Source organism: Scardinius erythrophthalmus (genome assembly GCF_964197995.2).
Source record: "Scardinius erythrophthalmus genome assembly, chromosome: 3".
Taxonomy (NCBI): Eukaryota; Metazoa; Chordata; class Actinopteri; order Cypriniformes; family Leuciscidae; genus Scardinius; species Scardinius erythrophthalmus.
The window spans coordinates 55469410-55483992 of record NC_138223.1 but is presented as its reverse complement, the minus strand read 5'-3'; the positions used below and the strand labels follow the sequence as shown (position 1 = coordinate 55483992).

Sequence of the window (14583 nt, the reverse complement as noted above, 5' to 3'; positions counted from 1 at the left end):
TGAGGAATATTTATTCAATAAAATAAAATAATAAAATGACTCATCTGTGCGTGTCCTTTTTGTTCTGTAACCACAAAGTCAAAAATATGGTGGAGTTCATGTGGAACATGAAGTTGCATTTTGAAAACACTGTATTAAAAATGATCAAATGGATATTATGTTTTCAGAACCACCAGCCTTTAGCAGACTAACAAACTCATTATGATGTCAACATGAACATTAACTGCAAAAGCAGAAAACCATTTAGCCAACTGAAACAATACATTTCTGCCAATGTTTGATTTTTTTAAATGATCAAATTCACCAGTCAGTGTGACACACCATCTTAATTTAAAGCCAACAAACTTCCTGATAACAAGCTGTAGTGGGTTGAGTCTGTGAATTTATAAGATCGACACAATCTGAGTTCACAGTGTTTCCGGGTCGAGAATGCTGTGCGCGACTGGCTGACGCTTCATACCCAGGGGCGTCGGACTGGGGGGATAAAGGGTACCGAGTACCCAGGGCCCGAGGCAGGGGGGGGCCCTTAGAAGTCAGTTTTCTATACATACATATACATGCACTAACATTTGCATAGCATTTATGTACAAATAAAAAAGTTCCTGTGCAAAACTAAACTTGTAGTTAGGCACTGGTTTGGTATAAAAAAAGTCATTTTCATGCTGTGCAGGGCCCCACCACCCCTCTCGAATCAATGTAAATGGTACGACCCGCAGGTCAGGTGCTTCTGCTACTGACCCGCGGTGAATCAGTTGCAGTGTTGCCAAGTCCGCTTATTATAAGCGACTTTGGGCTTGTTTTTCTGTAAAGTCGCTTACAAATATTGGTAGTCGCGGGTTGCGTTTTTTTGGGCTTGTTTCTAAAGTGTAGTTGCTTATTTTGGGCTTGTTCCCAGCTCCATAAAAAGTTGTCAAACAGATATTGCCTATATGTTAAACGTAGTTTGTCTTGCCTGTTCCCTCTGTCCCTCCCCTTTCCCATACACACAGGAGAAAGCAGGGTTGACTCAGATGTCAACGAGTACTAACGTTAGCCAATCAGAGGCAGTCTGTTTTTTTTTATGGTTAGGAAAACGTCAGTGACGTTTAAATGAAAATACGCGCGAGTCGGAAGAAAGGAAAAGGAGTAAAAGAAAAGTATGGATTCAACCTGTCGTGGGGGATGACTCAAAAGCACTGTGCAGAGTATGTAGCGGACCTCGAAAATAATTTAACACAAGTAATAACAACTCAGTGAGTGTTTTAGCGCAATTTTCTCACCTCATGGGATCACAACACTAAGAGATAGTAAATCTTTTCCTGGATTTTTTTTTTGTGCGTTCCCGAGATTAGACCTTCCTTAACATAATGCCGAAAACCCGAAGTCTCTAGGTGGTCTGGTTGAGGAGTAGATAGAAGTGCAAGATTGGTGCGCACAGACAGAACAGAAATCATGAGTTAACAATCGCAATTTGTCCGGTGGAAAATTGCGCTAAAAATGCAGCACCGTTCTCCTCAATGAGGCTTCCGGACATTGGATTTATTACGGTCTCCAAACACAACGAGTCAAGACAGATCGAGAGCTGTGCTAAAGGTAGATGTAGCTTGTCACACATACATTAAATCAGCCGATCACCTTGGGGAATTAATTTGCTCAACTTGTGACAAAGACATCAAAATGCACCGCATATTGCTCTGTGTATGTTCACAGAACATAATAAATGAACAGATAAATAATGTATGTTAACAGAAACATAATAAATAAACAAAAATAAATAAAAATAAACTGTAACGTTACCATGTGTAGGCTACAGTTTTGCAAAACTGCGCACAGTTAACGTTAACCAATCTGTCCACATGGATGTAAATTGACAATCTGTAGCAATCAACAGTTTAAAATCAGTCCCTACGTCACAGTTTATTTATTATTAATAAACGATTTATTATTAATTAACAATATGTCTATGCGGGGGGGGGCATAGACAGTATGGGATGGGGGGGGTCGCTTGTTTTGGGCTTGTTTTTACTGGCCTGGTTGCTTATTTGTCTCGCGAGATCTGGCAACACTGATCAGTTGATGAGACAGGAGCTGGAGTGAGCCGTGACAGGAACTAGGAAGACAGGGGAAGAGTCATGTCTTTCCTTAAGAAAGGAAAATAAGGGGCTCAAAAACGAAAAGAAAAGAAGATTAAAGAGAGAAAGGCAAATGAGGGCAAGCAGTTGCTCACTCAGTTTTTTGAAAAGAAAGGTGAGCTCCAAATGTATCATCGAGCATTGACATTGTTTTAACATAAATATCTACTCCAGGTTGAATAGCACGATACATTTATGTTCGTACTCTGTTTGAATAATATACCAATACTTTATAGTATCACACCATACATACAGGGATGCAAACAGCGCGCTTTTCGGCGCCTCGCGCTTTTTTCACGTCAGTTTGGGTGACAAAGTCATCTGAAGCCATTCCATAGCTTAATGTGAGGGACAGACGTCTAATTAGGTTTACATCATTAAAGTTTACGGAAACTCGTTTTCCCTCCTCTGCGGCTGTCAATCATTCTCCATTCAGTAACAGCTAACTTAACTAACGTTATTCAAACAGCACGCGCGCCTCTGCCGGTTACAGCAGGATGCATGGTAAAACTCTCTCCAATATGATATATTAACATTATAATGCTTGATCTGTAGAGAAAAGGCTGTGGATTTGTATAAAATGACTTTATTTTGTTGGAGTTTGTTGCTGTTTTTAAACGACTCGCTACCCGTGTGCCTGTTAGATCACAAACAGCACAAGGACTATGAATCGGCATCAAACGCACAATAACTGGAATTTAAAACTGTGAAGAAACAAATGATCAATAAACTGTTGGACAGATATACACAAGGATTTGTGCGCTCGACGTCTTCGCTTTGCGCCGTGAACTTTTAAATGCACACTTGCTGTGACTCCATGTCGCTTTGAGCACATCATTCTGCACCCGCGATGCGCATACGCGCTCTGTTTTGAAGCGTTTCATATTATCATGGTTTTGCGCACTGAAAGATTATTAAAAGCCTTTATATTTTTTTATACCTAGCCTGCTCAATACATTTAAAATAAGCATAATTTAATTGTGTATTATTTCTGTTTAGTGTAGCGTAGGCTATATAAATACACTTCTAAATTCTTGACCTTAATAAATATAAAATTGAGAAATCTATGATTGCCTGATTGAATTTTATAAGAGTACTAATAGCAATTTGTTTTTATTAACGTGTAGATTTGATAAAATTACTGTGCAGATTTTTTCAAGAATTACTTTTTGCTGCTGATTTATACACTCGATAAGTTTAATAAAAATACATAATACATTTATGTATTATTTAAAGGTGTTAACCGTAATCTTACACTGCAAAAATCAGAAGTTTACATAAAAACACTGTATATTTCCCTCCATTGTCAAAATCTAACACCCGCAAAAACACAGATCGTTAGCGCCTATTTTTACCGCATTGCTATGAAAATTAGCTCGCGCACGCTCTTACATTAAGTACAGGATTGTTCTCAGTTTAATGCACATCTTAATGATCGAAAATGACTTATTTTAAAAACGTAATTCAAAGACTGAATGTCTAGTTTGGCGGTTAGTGTACCCTGTGATTCTATAGTCTGCATTTATTTTAAACAGACAAATAATCATCAATTAACTTGTACTTTTGACAATAAAACAAAAATATATTAATCAGAGTGTGGCTTATTTTGTTTACATTTTAAATGTTTCTATGATAAAAATGCAATACCCCACCCATTGGTATCACTATGGTATTTGGTACGGGGGCCCAGCAAGATGGTTTGTACCCAGGGCCCAAAATTTGGTGCTACGCCCCTGTTCATACCTGGATGTGTTTTGCTGCACTGTTCAGATTACAGCTCCATTCGGATTTCTATATCACCATTGGGACTATTGTGCTGTTCGGATTACTCCAATTCTAACTGTTGGTGCTTTGGACTTGACTGTTGTTACATCCAGAGATGTATTATTTATTGTGATGGTCCATCAGAAGAGCTGTGTGGTCTTTAAGTGTTTCTCCCCGTGTTTGCTCTTTGGCTCCTCCTACTCAACCCATCTGTGGATGATGTCCCTCAGCTGCACCTGCTTATCAGTCCAGAGCCAGACAGCAGAAGAGCTTGAGAAACAGAGTTAGAAACATTTCTCCAGAGCGCTGTCTGTGTCCTGTCTCTGCAGTTTAATATCGTGTTGATGAACATGAGAACTGCTTAACTTTCCACTCTGTGGTATTGTATTATTACTTTTATTTAAAGGGTTAGTTAACCCAAAAATGAAAATTATGTCATTAATGACTCACCCTCATGTTGTTCCAAGCCCGTAAGACCTTTGTTCATCTTCGGAACACAGTTTAAGATATTTTAGATTTAGTCCGAGAGCTTTCTGTTCCTCCATTGAAAGTCAATGGACGGCATACTGTTCACGTCCAGAATGTGACATCAGTGGCTCAATCTTAAGTTTATCAAGCGACGAGAATACTTTTTGTGCGCAAAAAGTAAACAAAAATAACGACTTTATTCCACTGTTCATTTCCTTCTCTCTGTCGATCTATCTCCGATAAAGCCCCTTATCTCAATGGATTTATCAACGACAACAAACTTAGCATTTTCTTCTCACTGAAACTTGGCAAGTTCCTGATGATTTTCTGTGGTTAAATCTACACAAGCCGGATGGATATAAGTACTTATCTAGACCACGACTGCACGGTAAAGGGGGTGGTCTCGCTGTCATCTGTTGAGATAATTTCTGACTCACACAACTTGATTTTCATGACACTACTACATTTGATGGTTTTAGGGTTGACTCGCATGGCTCTCTCATAATTATTTTGCTCACTCAGTGAACTGTTGACCCTTGCTTGTTCCTTGTCATCTCCGGTTCTCCTGCTTGGTGACTTTAATATTCATGTTGATACACTGTGTTTGCTGTCCATAACATTGAAAGTTGTATAAGAATTTGTATAAGAATATGTGTTATCTAAAAGTAATTTGGTTTAATATTAACTGACAGATGTTATACTGAGACTTATCTGCTCTTTTGTATGTAGATTTTTTTAGTTCATATGATAATAAACCTCAGTCTCCATATGTTTTATGATGTTATTTGCTATAAATGCGATACGTTGACTGCTGTAACATTGTGAGATAGTAGTGTCTGTTTGTAGTTGTGGAGGGGCCTATTTGGGGGAAAATCCAGGGCCATTTTTTACTCTCAGTCCGTCCCTGCTTCCAGCCATTACACACTTATTACTGACCAGTTTGACTTACTTTTTGTTATACAGAAGTTATTATTGTGAAATAACAGAATTTTAGATGTTGACATTTTTTTGAAAATGTTTGGTTTGATTGTTGATTATTTTAGTGTTTGCTTTTGTTGAACTTTTGACCCTTCGATATTTTGTTGCTTTTGTTTTTAACATCAGTTTATTTCTCTGATGGCTTTAACTGTTTTTGTAATGTTACAACTCATACAAATCAACTCATACCTGTCTCCAAGATCCAAACAAATCCACATGCGAACCTCTCGCATATGAACACCAGAAGTGTTGATCTATTTCCGCCGGCCAGAAACAAACGCACCTACTATTTTTGTTCCTTCCCCTGATATTTATACTTGGCTAACCACACCCCCTTGATTCACAGCTTTACTGCCTTGATATCACCCGCTACAGTAAGTTACTTTTGTTATCACACACAGACAGATGATGACATAATCATCATAAAGTCTCTTCATTCACTGATCTCATTCAGAGTTTAATCCTGTATCAAATGTGTTACATTACCACCACTGTGAAACTACAGCAAGAACTCCAACAGCAATCAGTTACTATGATTTTTTTTTTATTATGGATGTAGAATTATACTGTAGTTTCACAGAGATACTATGATCAATATATAATATGTAATCCAAGATTAGACACAAGGAGGGGGAATTAGTGAATCAGACAAATCTATGATGATTTTGACATCACCACTTATTCTTGCTATAACAAATGTGTTTAAAAAACAACAAAAAAAAAACAACTAAAGCAAACACTGATCACCATAATGGTGACTACACACATTTTTTTACATTTTAGAACTTCTGCTGAGATCTTTACAGATTTATTGTCTTTTACTTGCAGTTGATTTCAGGCTTTGTGGTTGTAAGTCAGTTGTAGTTGTGTTTCATTTTCTGAGAGTGCAAGCATGATGTTGAACCAACATCACATTGTAACATTGATTCAATGCCACTACCATTGATTTTTGGTCGAAATTTAAAAAAATTTCAACATTAATTGCAGGTGCAAATGTGATGTTGATTCAATGCAATTAACGTTGACACGTTAACATCGATTTAACATTGTTTTGATGGTGGCTTGCTATCTGTGTTTTTAGTGCAAATGTAAATTATGACTAGAAATAAAATGCAAAATTTTTGATTAGTCTAAATATAATTGAAAGACATGTTCTGAGCTCTATGATGCACGATATAGGCACTAAAGGCCTGTTATAGGGAATAGGTGGCTCCTGATGGCAGGATATCTTTTAAATGTGGTTTTAAAAGAGAAAGAAAGAAAGAAAGAAAGAAAGAAAGAAAGAAAGAAAGAAAGAAAGAAAGAAAGAAAGAAAGAAAGAAAGAAAGAAAGAGAGAAAGAGAGAAAGAACGAACAAACTCTGGTTATATCCTCTGCTTATTATAGTGAAGAAATTAAACAAATTAGAACATGTTTCATTGATAAAGTTAAACAACATTCGAAATAAAAATTCACTAGAAAGCAAAACATTGCCTTTTAAAACTGATCTAAAAATACAAACAGCTTTTACATATGGCAAGAGACAACACATAATTATGTTTCAGACCTCTGTGGACAAAATGTACAGTGATGTGTGTCCCTGTTGTATCTGTAACTATGAGTGCAGGCAGAATCAGCATGAGGATTGGGCTGATACATGATAACGTAGTCTAGTGTTGTATCTGTAACTAGAATCTAGTCTAGTGTTGTATCTGTAACTAAAACCCAGTCTAGTGTTGTATCTGTAACTATGAGTGCAGGCAGAATCAGCATGAGGATTGGGCTGATACATGATAACCTAGTCTAGTGGAAATTCTCCACATTTCTACAGGTCTTCATTACCGTCCTCCTCGACACATGAGCAAGACGACAGCAGATTATTGAAAAAAAAAGAGAGAGAAGATATCTGGACCTGACAACTCAAAATACAGAGAGAAAATTATTATAAAAAGTGTTATATGTTAAAAAGTTGTATGAGAAAAGTGAAGGTAAGACTTTATTAGTGAAATTTATATAAATATTAGATGCAGTCATGGGTTAATTAGTATGAAATTATTAGATAATTCATCATATTTATTTATGTTTTAAAAACCTGATCTGTATGAACCGGAAATTGCATTTTAGTACAATACTAATAAAATCATTAAAAAACAAAGTACAAAAAAAAAAAATAAATAAATAAAAAATCTATATTTGACAAAGTTCCAATTAGGGCTTAAACTAGATTTAAGTACATTTAATTGTTTACTATATATATTTGTATTTTAGAGTTTAATAAATCAATTTCTGATTTAGCGATATTGGGATCTATTCAAACTGATCAATTCTGAAGCTTCACTAATATTTGACTGTATACAGATTTTTGTTATACAGAAATGAAATGGCATAAGGGGAGTAAAGGGTGACTTAAATGCTGTATTTTTGCATGACCTAACCATTTGCATATATTTGTTAATGTCATGATTCCAGTCTTCTGTTAGTCTTTCTTAAAGACTTTTAAGTGTTCTCTGTTCTCCTTGTTTCTGTGTTCATTGTGTCCTATGGCAATGGCTGTGTTTGTTTTCCTGTTGCACAGGTGTGTCTTGTTAACTTGTTAAAGGGTTAGTTCACCCAAAATTCTGTCAGTAATTACTCACCCATATGTTGTTCCAACCCCGTAAGACTTTCATTCATCTTCGGAACAAAATGTAAGATATTTTTGACTAAATCTGAGACTAAATCCCTCCTTCAAAGGCTTCTATGTAATTTAATTCTGCCGGCCCAGAAAAGTTGTTAAAACTTAACAGGGCTTAAATAGGCTCCCCTTCCAAAGTTTTAAGACAAATACATTTACAAGAACTGTACAGTAAACATTGTGTGATCGGCACTTCCTGAATGTGTTTCCAGCAGCAGTCGCTCTGATCCGACTCATTCCCCTTCAGTAAAGCTCAACCTTTGTCTGAGACACACCCTTATAGTTTAATGACAACTTTTCTCATGTCTTCCAGTGCGATGAGCTGCTGGATCTATAAAATCTGTACGAAGTTCTAGAGATCTTTATTGCCTTCTCATCTGAGCTTTTAACAACCCACAAAAAGAAGACAAAAGAGAAGATGCAAACACACAAAAAAACTCTCTCTGATCTCAGGAAAAATCTTCAAGATCTAAAAAAGTCATATGAAGAAATTGAAGGTAAGGAAAGACATGTACACAACTCACTGTCATATGATAATGTGTATATATAATTTACTGATGTTCATGTGATACATCTATCTCCTGCTCCTATATTTGTGTTTAGAGTAAAATGCATCTGTTACATATGATTTACAAACCAAGGGAAAATAAGTTCAGCACAAGATTATTGTTCAAGTAGTAGTGAACCAAATAAAAGCATACCCACTCACAAAAATGGGTCAGCTGCTATCAAGGCCAATTCCGTTAAGAAGGGACCTCCTTTCCCAGGCGTGAGGGTCATTTAGGCATCTGTGACCCGAGTTGTGGAACCTCCATCTATGGCCTCTTAACGGGAAACTTCACGTCTTTCCCAAGAGGTCTCTGAGATGAATATGAGGCGAAGGCACTCTTGGTGTTCAGCTCGGGATGTAGACCCCTTTTCTTGTGAGATTCCTCATGTACTTGCATTCCTACAGGAGCTGTTGGACAGCGGACGCACCCCGTCCATGCTCAAAGTATACGCACCAACTATCACGGCGTACTATGTTTCTATTGCTGGCAAGTCAGTTGGGAAATACGACCTGGTGGTCAGATTTCTCAGAGGAGGTTTAACCTCCTCTCCCCAACACAGTCTCATAAAAGACCCAAAGCTCCTCTTATAGGACGTATTTTAAGTCCCTATCTCTCTAGGAGCCTGCTATGGGGCCTTTGGCATCAAGCACCCCGGGATACGGACTTGCAGGACGGCCTTCCGTTCTGCACTAGTAACACAACATTTTGCAGTACATTCCTCATAAGCATCAGAAAACATTGATGCAATGCGAGTTAATTGATTGTAAGGCAAATTTCCAGTTACTAACGTAGCTAGGGAACGATAACGGGAACGAGCAATGTGTAGCTTGCTGTGCTACTGAGCCTACGAGAGTCGACGCTGCCGCTCCTCGGTCGAAAAATTCTGACTAAAATGGCTTTTAGAGCTCAAATAGGCAGTTGGCCCCGCCCATTTTGATGGGAAGAAAAGCCATTTGTCTGTGCAGGTGCAAAGACATGAACCAATCAGGCTTCAGTATTCTGAGAAAAACGGGAGCTTTCCCCATAAGCGTCAGAAAACACTGATGCAATGTTCATTCCCGTCATCTCAGGGAACCAAGGTTACAGTACGTTAGTAACCCGAAGTGATTTTACACTGAGGATATAAAATGTCATGCTTTTCCAGAGCCTGAGAAACAACAGTCATGGGAGATTATTACGGATGAATTGAAAGACATCTTGAAGAAATACTCCTTAGACTTTACAAAAGAACAAATGAAGGTAAACTAACTACTCCTGCTTATGTTGAGTCAAGAAATGCATCGAATGTTAGTGCAATGAACTGGTGCGTTTTGTATCCTGTAGATCTTCAACGACCCCATTCATGCTCACATTGCGCTGCACCCCCTGCTGGTGAAGATCACAGATACACCTCAGTTTCAGAGACTCCGTCACATCAAACAACTCGGAGGAACATATCTGGTGTATCCGGGAGCCACTCACACTCGCTTTGAACACTCACTTGGGTGAAATATTATTATATTCAGATTTTTTTTTTTTAGATTAAGTAATTATGTTTAAATTAATAATTTGAGAGATTTAAAGTTAATATTTAAATAATTTGACTACATTTAAACATTTACAGTTATCTGATGTTGTTGATGTTTTTACATGGCATGCAAGGAAACAAATAAAAATATTTTTGCTATTCAGTGTTCTTGGTATAAACTGTGGTGTGTGTGTGTGTGTGTGTGTGTGTGTGTGTGTGTGTTAGAGTGGCGTATTTAGCTGGTTGTTTGGTCAAGACTCTTCATGATAATCAGCCAGAGCTCAAAATCACCAAACAGGATTTCCTGTGTGTTCAGATCGCTGGACTGTGTCACGACTTGGGTGAGTAGCACTAATGCACATGGAAAGTGAAAATAATCCACTATTCAGTGTTTTGTGTTGTGTTTTTTGTATTTGTCATGGAGTCTAAACTCACCCAAACCCTTGTCAAATCGAGCATTGATTTAGGATAACCATACGTAGAATTATCCAGTTTCTCTTTATTTTTTAGGTCATGGTCCACTTTCCCATGTATTTGATGGTCTGGTTATTCCTAAAGCAAAAACAATGAAAAAAATAAGAGGTGAGTGTCTGTGGACATGCACATTTCTTACTCATGTTACTGTTACATTTGGACATGGAGAACTCAAGCCATGTAAGTCTGGTAAATGAACCTGAAAGAGTTTATTAATGTGCATAACATGACTTACAATCCACATGATACCTTGCTTCTTTTTTTCTTAGGCTTGCCTGATGATATCCCTGAGAAGTGGAAGGTGAGAATGAACACATTGCTCACACACACTCTGTGCCGTTGGTTTCTGTAATATATGTATTTAGGATCTCATCTGTCTTTGTGTCTTTACTGTAGCATGAGCAGATGTCAGTGCTGATGTTTGATGACATTGTGAAGAGTTTGAAGACTGAGAATGAGAATGTGTTGAAAGAGCACGGACTGGATGATAAAGACGTCACCTTCGTTAAAGAGTTAATCGAAGAGGCAAAAGATTCAGTTGCTGAGGTTCATACTGATACTTCATCTGTTATTGATGTGTTAGCATGAATGAAGCCTCATTTACACTCAGCCTTTGCTTTTATTTTCAGTGGACATACGAGGGCAGAGCTGAAGACAAATCCTTCCTGTATGAGATTGTGGCAAACAAACAGAACGGCATTGATGTGGACAAATGGGACTATTTCGCACGGTACATATTATTAGGCATTTTGCACAGATGGGACTATTATGTAGAATCTATTATAACTTTGAGCCAAATTATCCTCTCATTTATATATCCTTTTTATATTTCTATTTAATGTTTATTTCTCAGAGACTGCCATCACCTCGGCATTCGAAACAGCTTTGACCATCAGCGTCTGCTGAAGTTCGCTCGAGTCTGTGAAGTGAACGGGAGAAATCACATCTGCTTTAGAGACAAGGTGCCTACAATTATCACACACTATGATTACTAATCAAAGACACACACATACTGAATGTATGATGTACTGAATATATTCAAGATTCATCTACTCTGATTCATCTACTGTTTTATATTTATATTCTCTGCTTAAAACTTCAGGTAAAAAGTGACATTAGCTGTTGAATGTGAACACTGCATTATGGGAACTGGATCTGTGACTCTGGTGTTTGTATGTCTAACAGGAGGCAGATAATGTTTATGACATGTTTCGCACTCGATACACTCTCCATCGCCAGGCCTACCAGCACAAGATCTGCAACATCATTGAAGAGATGTGAGTCTCTCTGTTTGCAGTGAATATGAGATTTCACAATATTTAATCTGTTGCATGACTTATTCTTCTAACACAAATTCAGCATTAGACACTAACTCTAATGTGTTAGGTTTGCAGATGCGCTCGTACTAGCTGATCGTGATCTTCATAAAGAGAAACCTAAAGATATGCTGAAGATTTCTGAAGCCATAAAGACAGCAGAGGAATACAGCAAACTCACAGGTCAGCTCAAAGAACAGGTGAAAAACATGTAAACTCAAAGCTAAAAGAGCTAAAGATATACCGGATTACCATAAACCAGGATAAACATATTCTCTTTTGAGACATGTGGTTACGTGTCTCAGGACATGTGAAATAACATGTATAATAATGAATCTTCTGTTGTTCAGATGAGATCTTTGAGCAGATCTCGTCCTCCACTGCTGATAATCTAAAGAAATCCAGAAACATCCTGAACAAGATCGTCAGGAGAAAACTGCCAAAGTTTGTGGGAGAAGCTCGTCTGACTGAGAAAAACAAGTCAAAGGTTGGAGAGAAACTGAAAAACAGTGATGTACTGTTTGATTAACCCTTTAAAACTGACAAACCCTCTCAAATCTGAAAATTCAGGAACATCTGACAGAATCATGGAAAGCTGCAGTGCAGAAGTACAACCTCACTAACCTGACCGTTTCTCTGAACGCTGAAGAATTACCAGTTTATGTAAGTTATATCTTATTTCAGAGCAGATTTACATACTTAAACCAGATAACATGTGTTTAGTGACTAAGATGCATGTTTTTACACTGAAATAAAACAGAATTGTTTAGTGAATCTCATGTTCTCACAAGCTCAGGTGGTTGATCTGGATCACGGCATGAAGGACAAAAACCCCATTGAATCCGTCTACTTCTACAGCAAGAGGAATCCCAACCAAGCTTCAACCATTAAAGATTATCAGGTACTCATGACACTCAAACTGTTTTATTTCAGTTCTTAAATATTATCAGGTATTCATGACACTCAAACTGTTTTATTTCAGATCAAGTCAAGTCACCTTTATTTATATAGCGCTTTTTACAATACAGATTGTATCAAAGCAGCTTCACATTCATAACATGAAAATAATACAACAAAGTTTGTTTCTAGAAGAAAATTGCATCATCGTCCACCCTAAATAAGGCAGATCAATAATATTGTTGAATATTAAATGTCAAATGTCCCCAACTAAGCAAGCCAAAAGAGAGACAGAATGGAGAAAAAACCTTGGGAGAACCCAGGTTCAGTCGGGGGCCAGTTCTCCTCTGGCCAACGAGCGAACAGTGTATGATTATGATCCAGGCAGCGTTACAGGTCAGAAGTCAGATTGGTCGTGTCGATGAGGCCTTCACAGGGCTGATGAGGCTGGCACTTCAGGGATGCGTCATGGATGGGTCCAGGCGCAGATCCACCATCTGATCTGGATACGGCCGGGGTCCACCTCACTTCAGTAAACGGAGAGACTAGTTGACACTTCAGAACTGCGTGGTCGTCGCGTCCAGGTGCATGTCCTTCATCTGATCTGGATACGGCCTGGATCTGGGGGACTGCGGTAAACCTCGGTATAAGCAGAGAGACTAATATTAACGTAGACACCATTCTTCTTATGATGTAACGAGTACATCAGGATTTATAGGAAGTGTTCCCGGTTCCGGCTGGCCTAATCTATGCAGCCTAATATGGAATAATAATTTACTCTATGATTGAGTCTCTTTATAAAACTCATTGTGTGTGATATTTGTCTTGTATTGACAGTTGTCCAGTTTCCTGCCAAAGAAGTTTAATGAAGAGCTTGTCAGAGTTTATTACAGAAGAACTGATGATCAGACAGTTGAAGATAAGATGGAGGAGAAGGAGGAGATAAAGAAGAAGAAGGAGGAGGAAAAGGAGGAGGGAGAGAAGACGAAGTTGGAAGAGACGAAGAAGGTGGAAGAGGCTGAGAAGTGCTTTAAGAAGTGGTGTAAAGACAACTTTGGACTCCATTAATGTGTGTATGATTTATAATATCCAAAGTTTATGGCTGCAGAGTCACTGTTTAAAAGTACACTGTGTAATTTGAAGTATTTTATTAGCTAAAATCAATGTCCTTAATCATAAATATGTCCTCATTGGTGTAAAATTACCTCTGCCAATGATCTGACTTATCCTCGTAAGCGAAGAATTTCTTATCTTTATTTACACTGGACGGGTAAGTCCATTGAGGCTTCCATGTCGTTCCGCCATCTTGAAAAACTATAATAGCTGAGAGGGACAAAAAGCACTAGCCTACCTCAACGCCTTTCCACAACATGTTTTCGTTCAGAGTCAGTGGCACGTGACTGAAACCAGCTGAAACGGACACGGAGATCAGTGAGAGGCGCTGTCACTGCCCCGGCACATCTGAAAGGCTGCACTGCACGGTACTTCATAATGCAGGATCATACTAATGCCGAGCCACAGGAGAAGGAATCCTCGTCGCCAAAAAAGCCTCTTCCTCTTCCTCTCCCTACCGCTGAATCCCCTGATGATGATATCTAACAATGCACGTTCATCGAAAAATAAACAAAGAAAGAATGTATCACTACTAATTAGCATAGTTCATGCTTTTTACAGTCTGTGATTCATACTGTAACATTCGTTTGTTCGTTGTGTGTCAAGTTGCAGTTTATTTTAAACGAACCTCATCACCCAAAAGAAAACTCGATGAAGTGCTATTGGAAGACATGTTGTCATAGCTTCTTGGTACATAACGGCGACCGTAGTTGCAACACTCATTTGAAAAAGCGAGGCGCTGGAGAGCACT

The 14583-nt window shown here is 38.2% G+C and overlaps 1 protein-coding gene across 1 annotated transcript; it reads left to right on the top strand.

Annotated features, from left to right (window-relative positions):
- Window positions 1–7130: 7130 nt before the first annotated feature.
- LOC308688887 (deoxynucleoside triphosphate triphosphohydrolase SAMHD1-like) lies at window positions 7131–13787 on the top strand (the record flags this gene model as incomplete). Its single annotated transcript, XM_081362324.1, has 16 exons — window positions 7131–7288; window positions 8288–8471; window positions 9670–9764; window positions 9849–10009; window positions 10258–10373; window positions 10543–10614; window positions 10776–10807; window positions 10903–11052; window positions 11136–11236; window positions 11360–11468; window positions 11692–11783; window positions 11893–12005; window positions 12173–12309; window positions 12393–12485; window positions 12619–12723; window positions 13557–13787. The coding sequence occupies exons 2-16, from the start codon at window positions 8393–8395 to the stop codon at window positions 13785–13787; spliced, it is 1686 nt and encodes a 561-aa protein (XP_081218450.1). The 5' UTR covers window positions 7131–7288; window positions 8288–8392.
- Window positions 13788–14583: the final 796 nt, after the last annotated feature.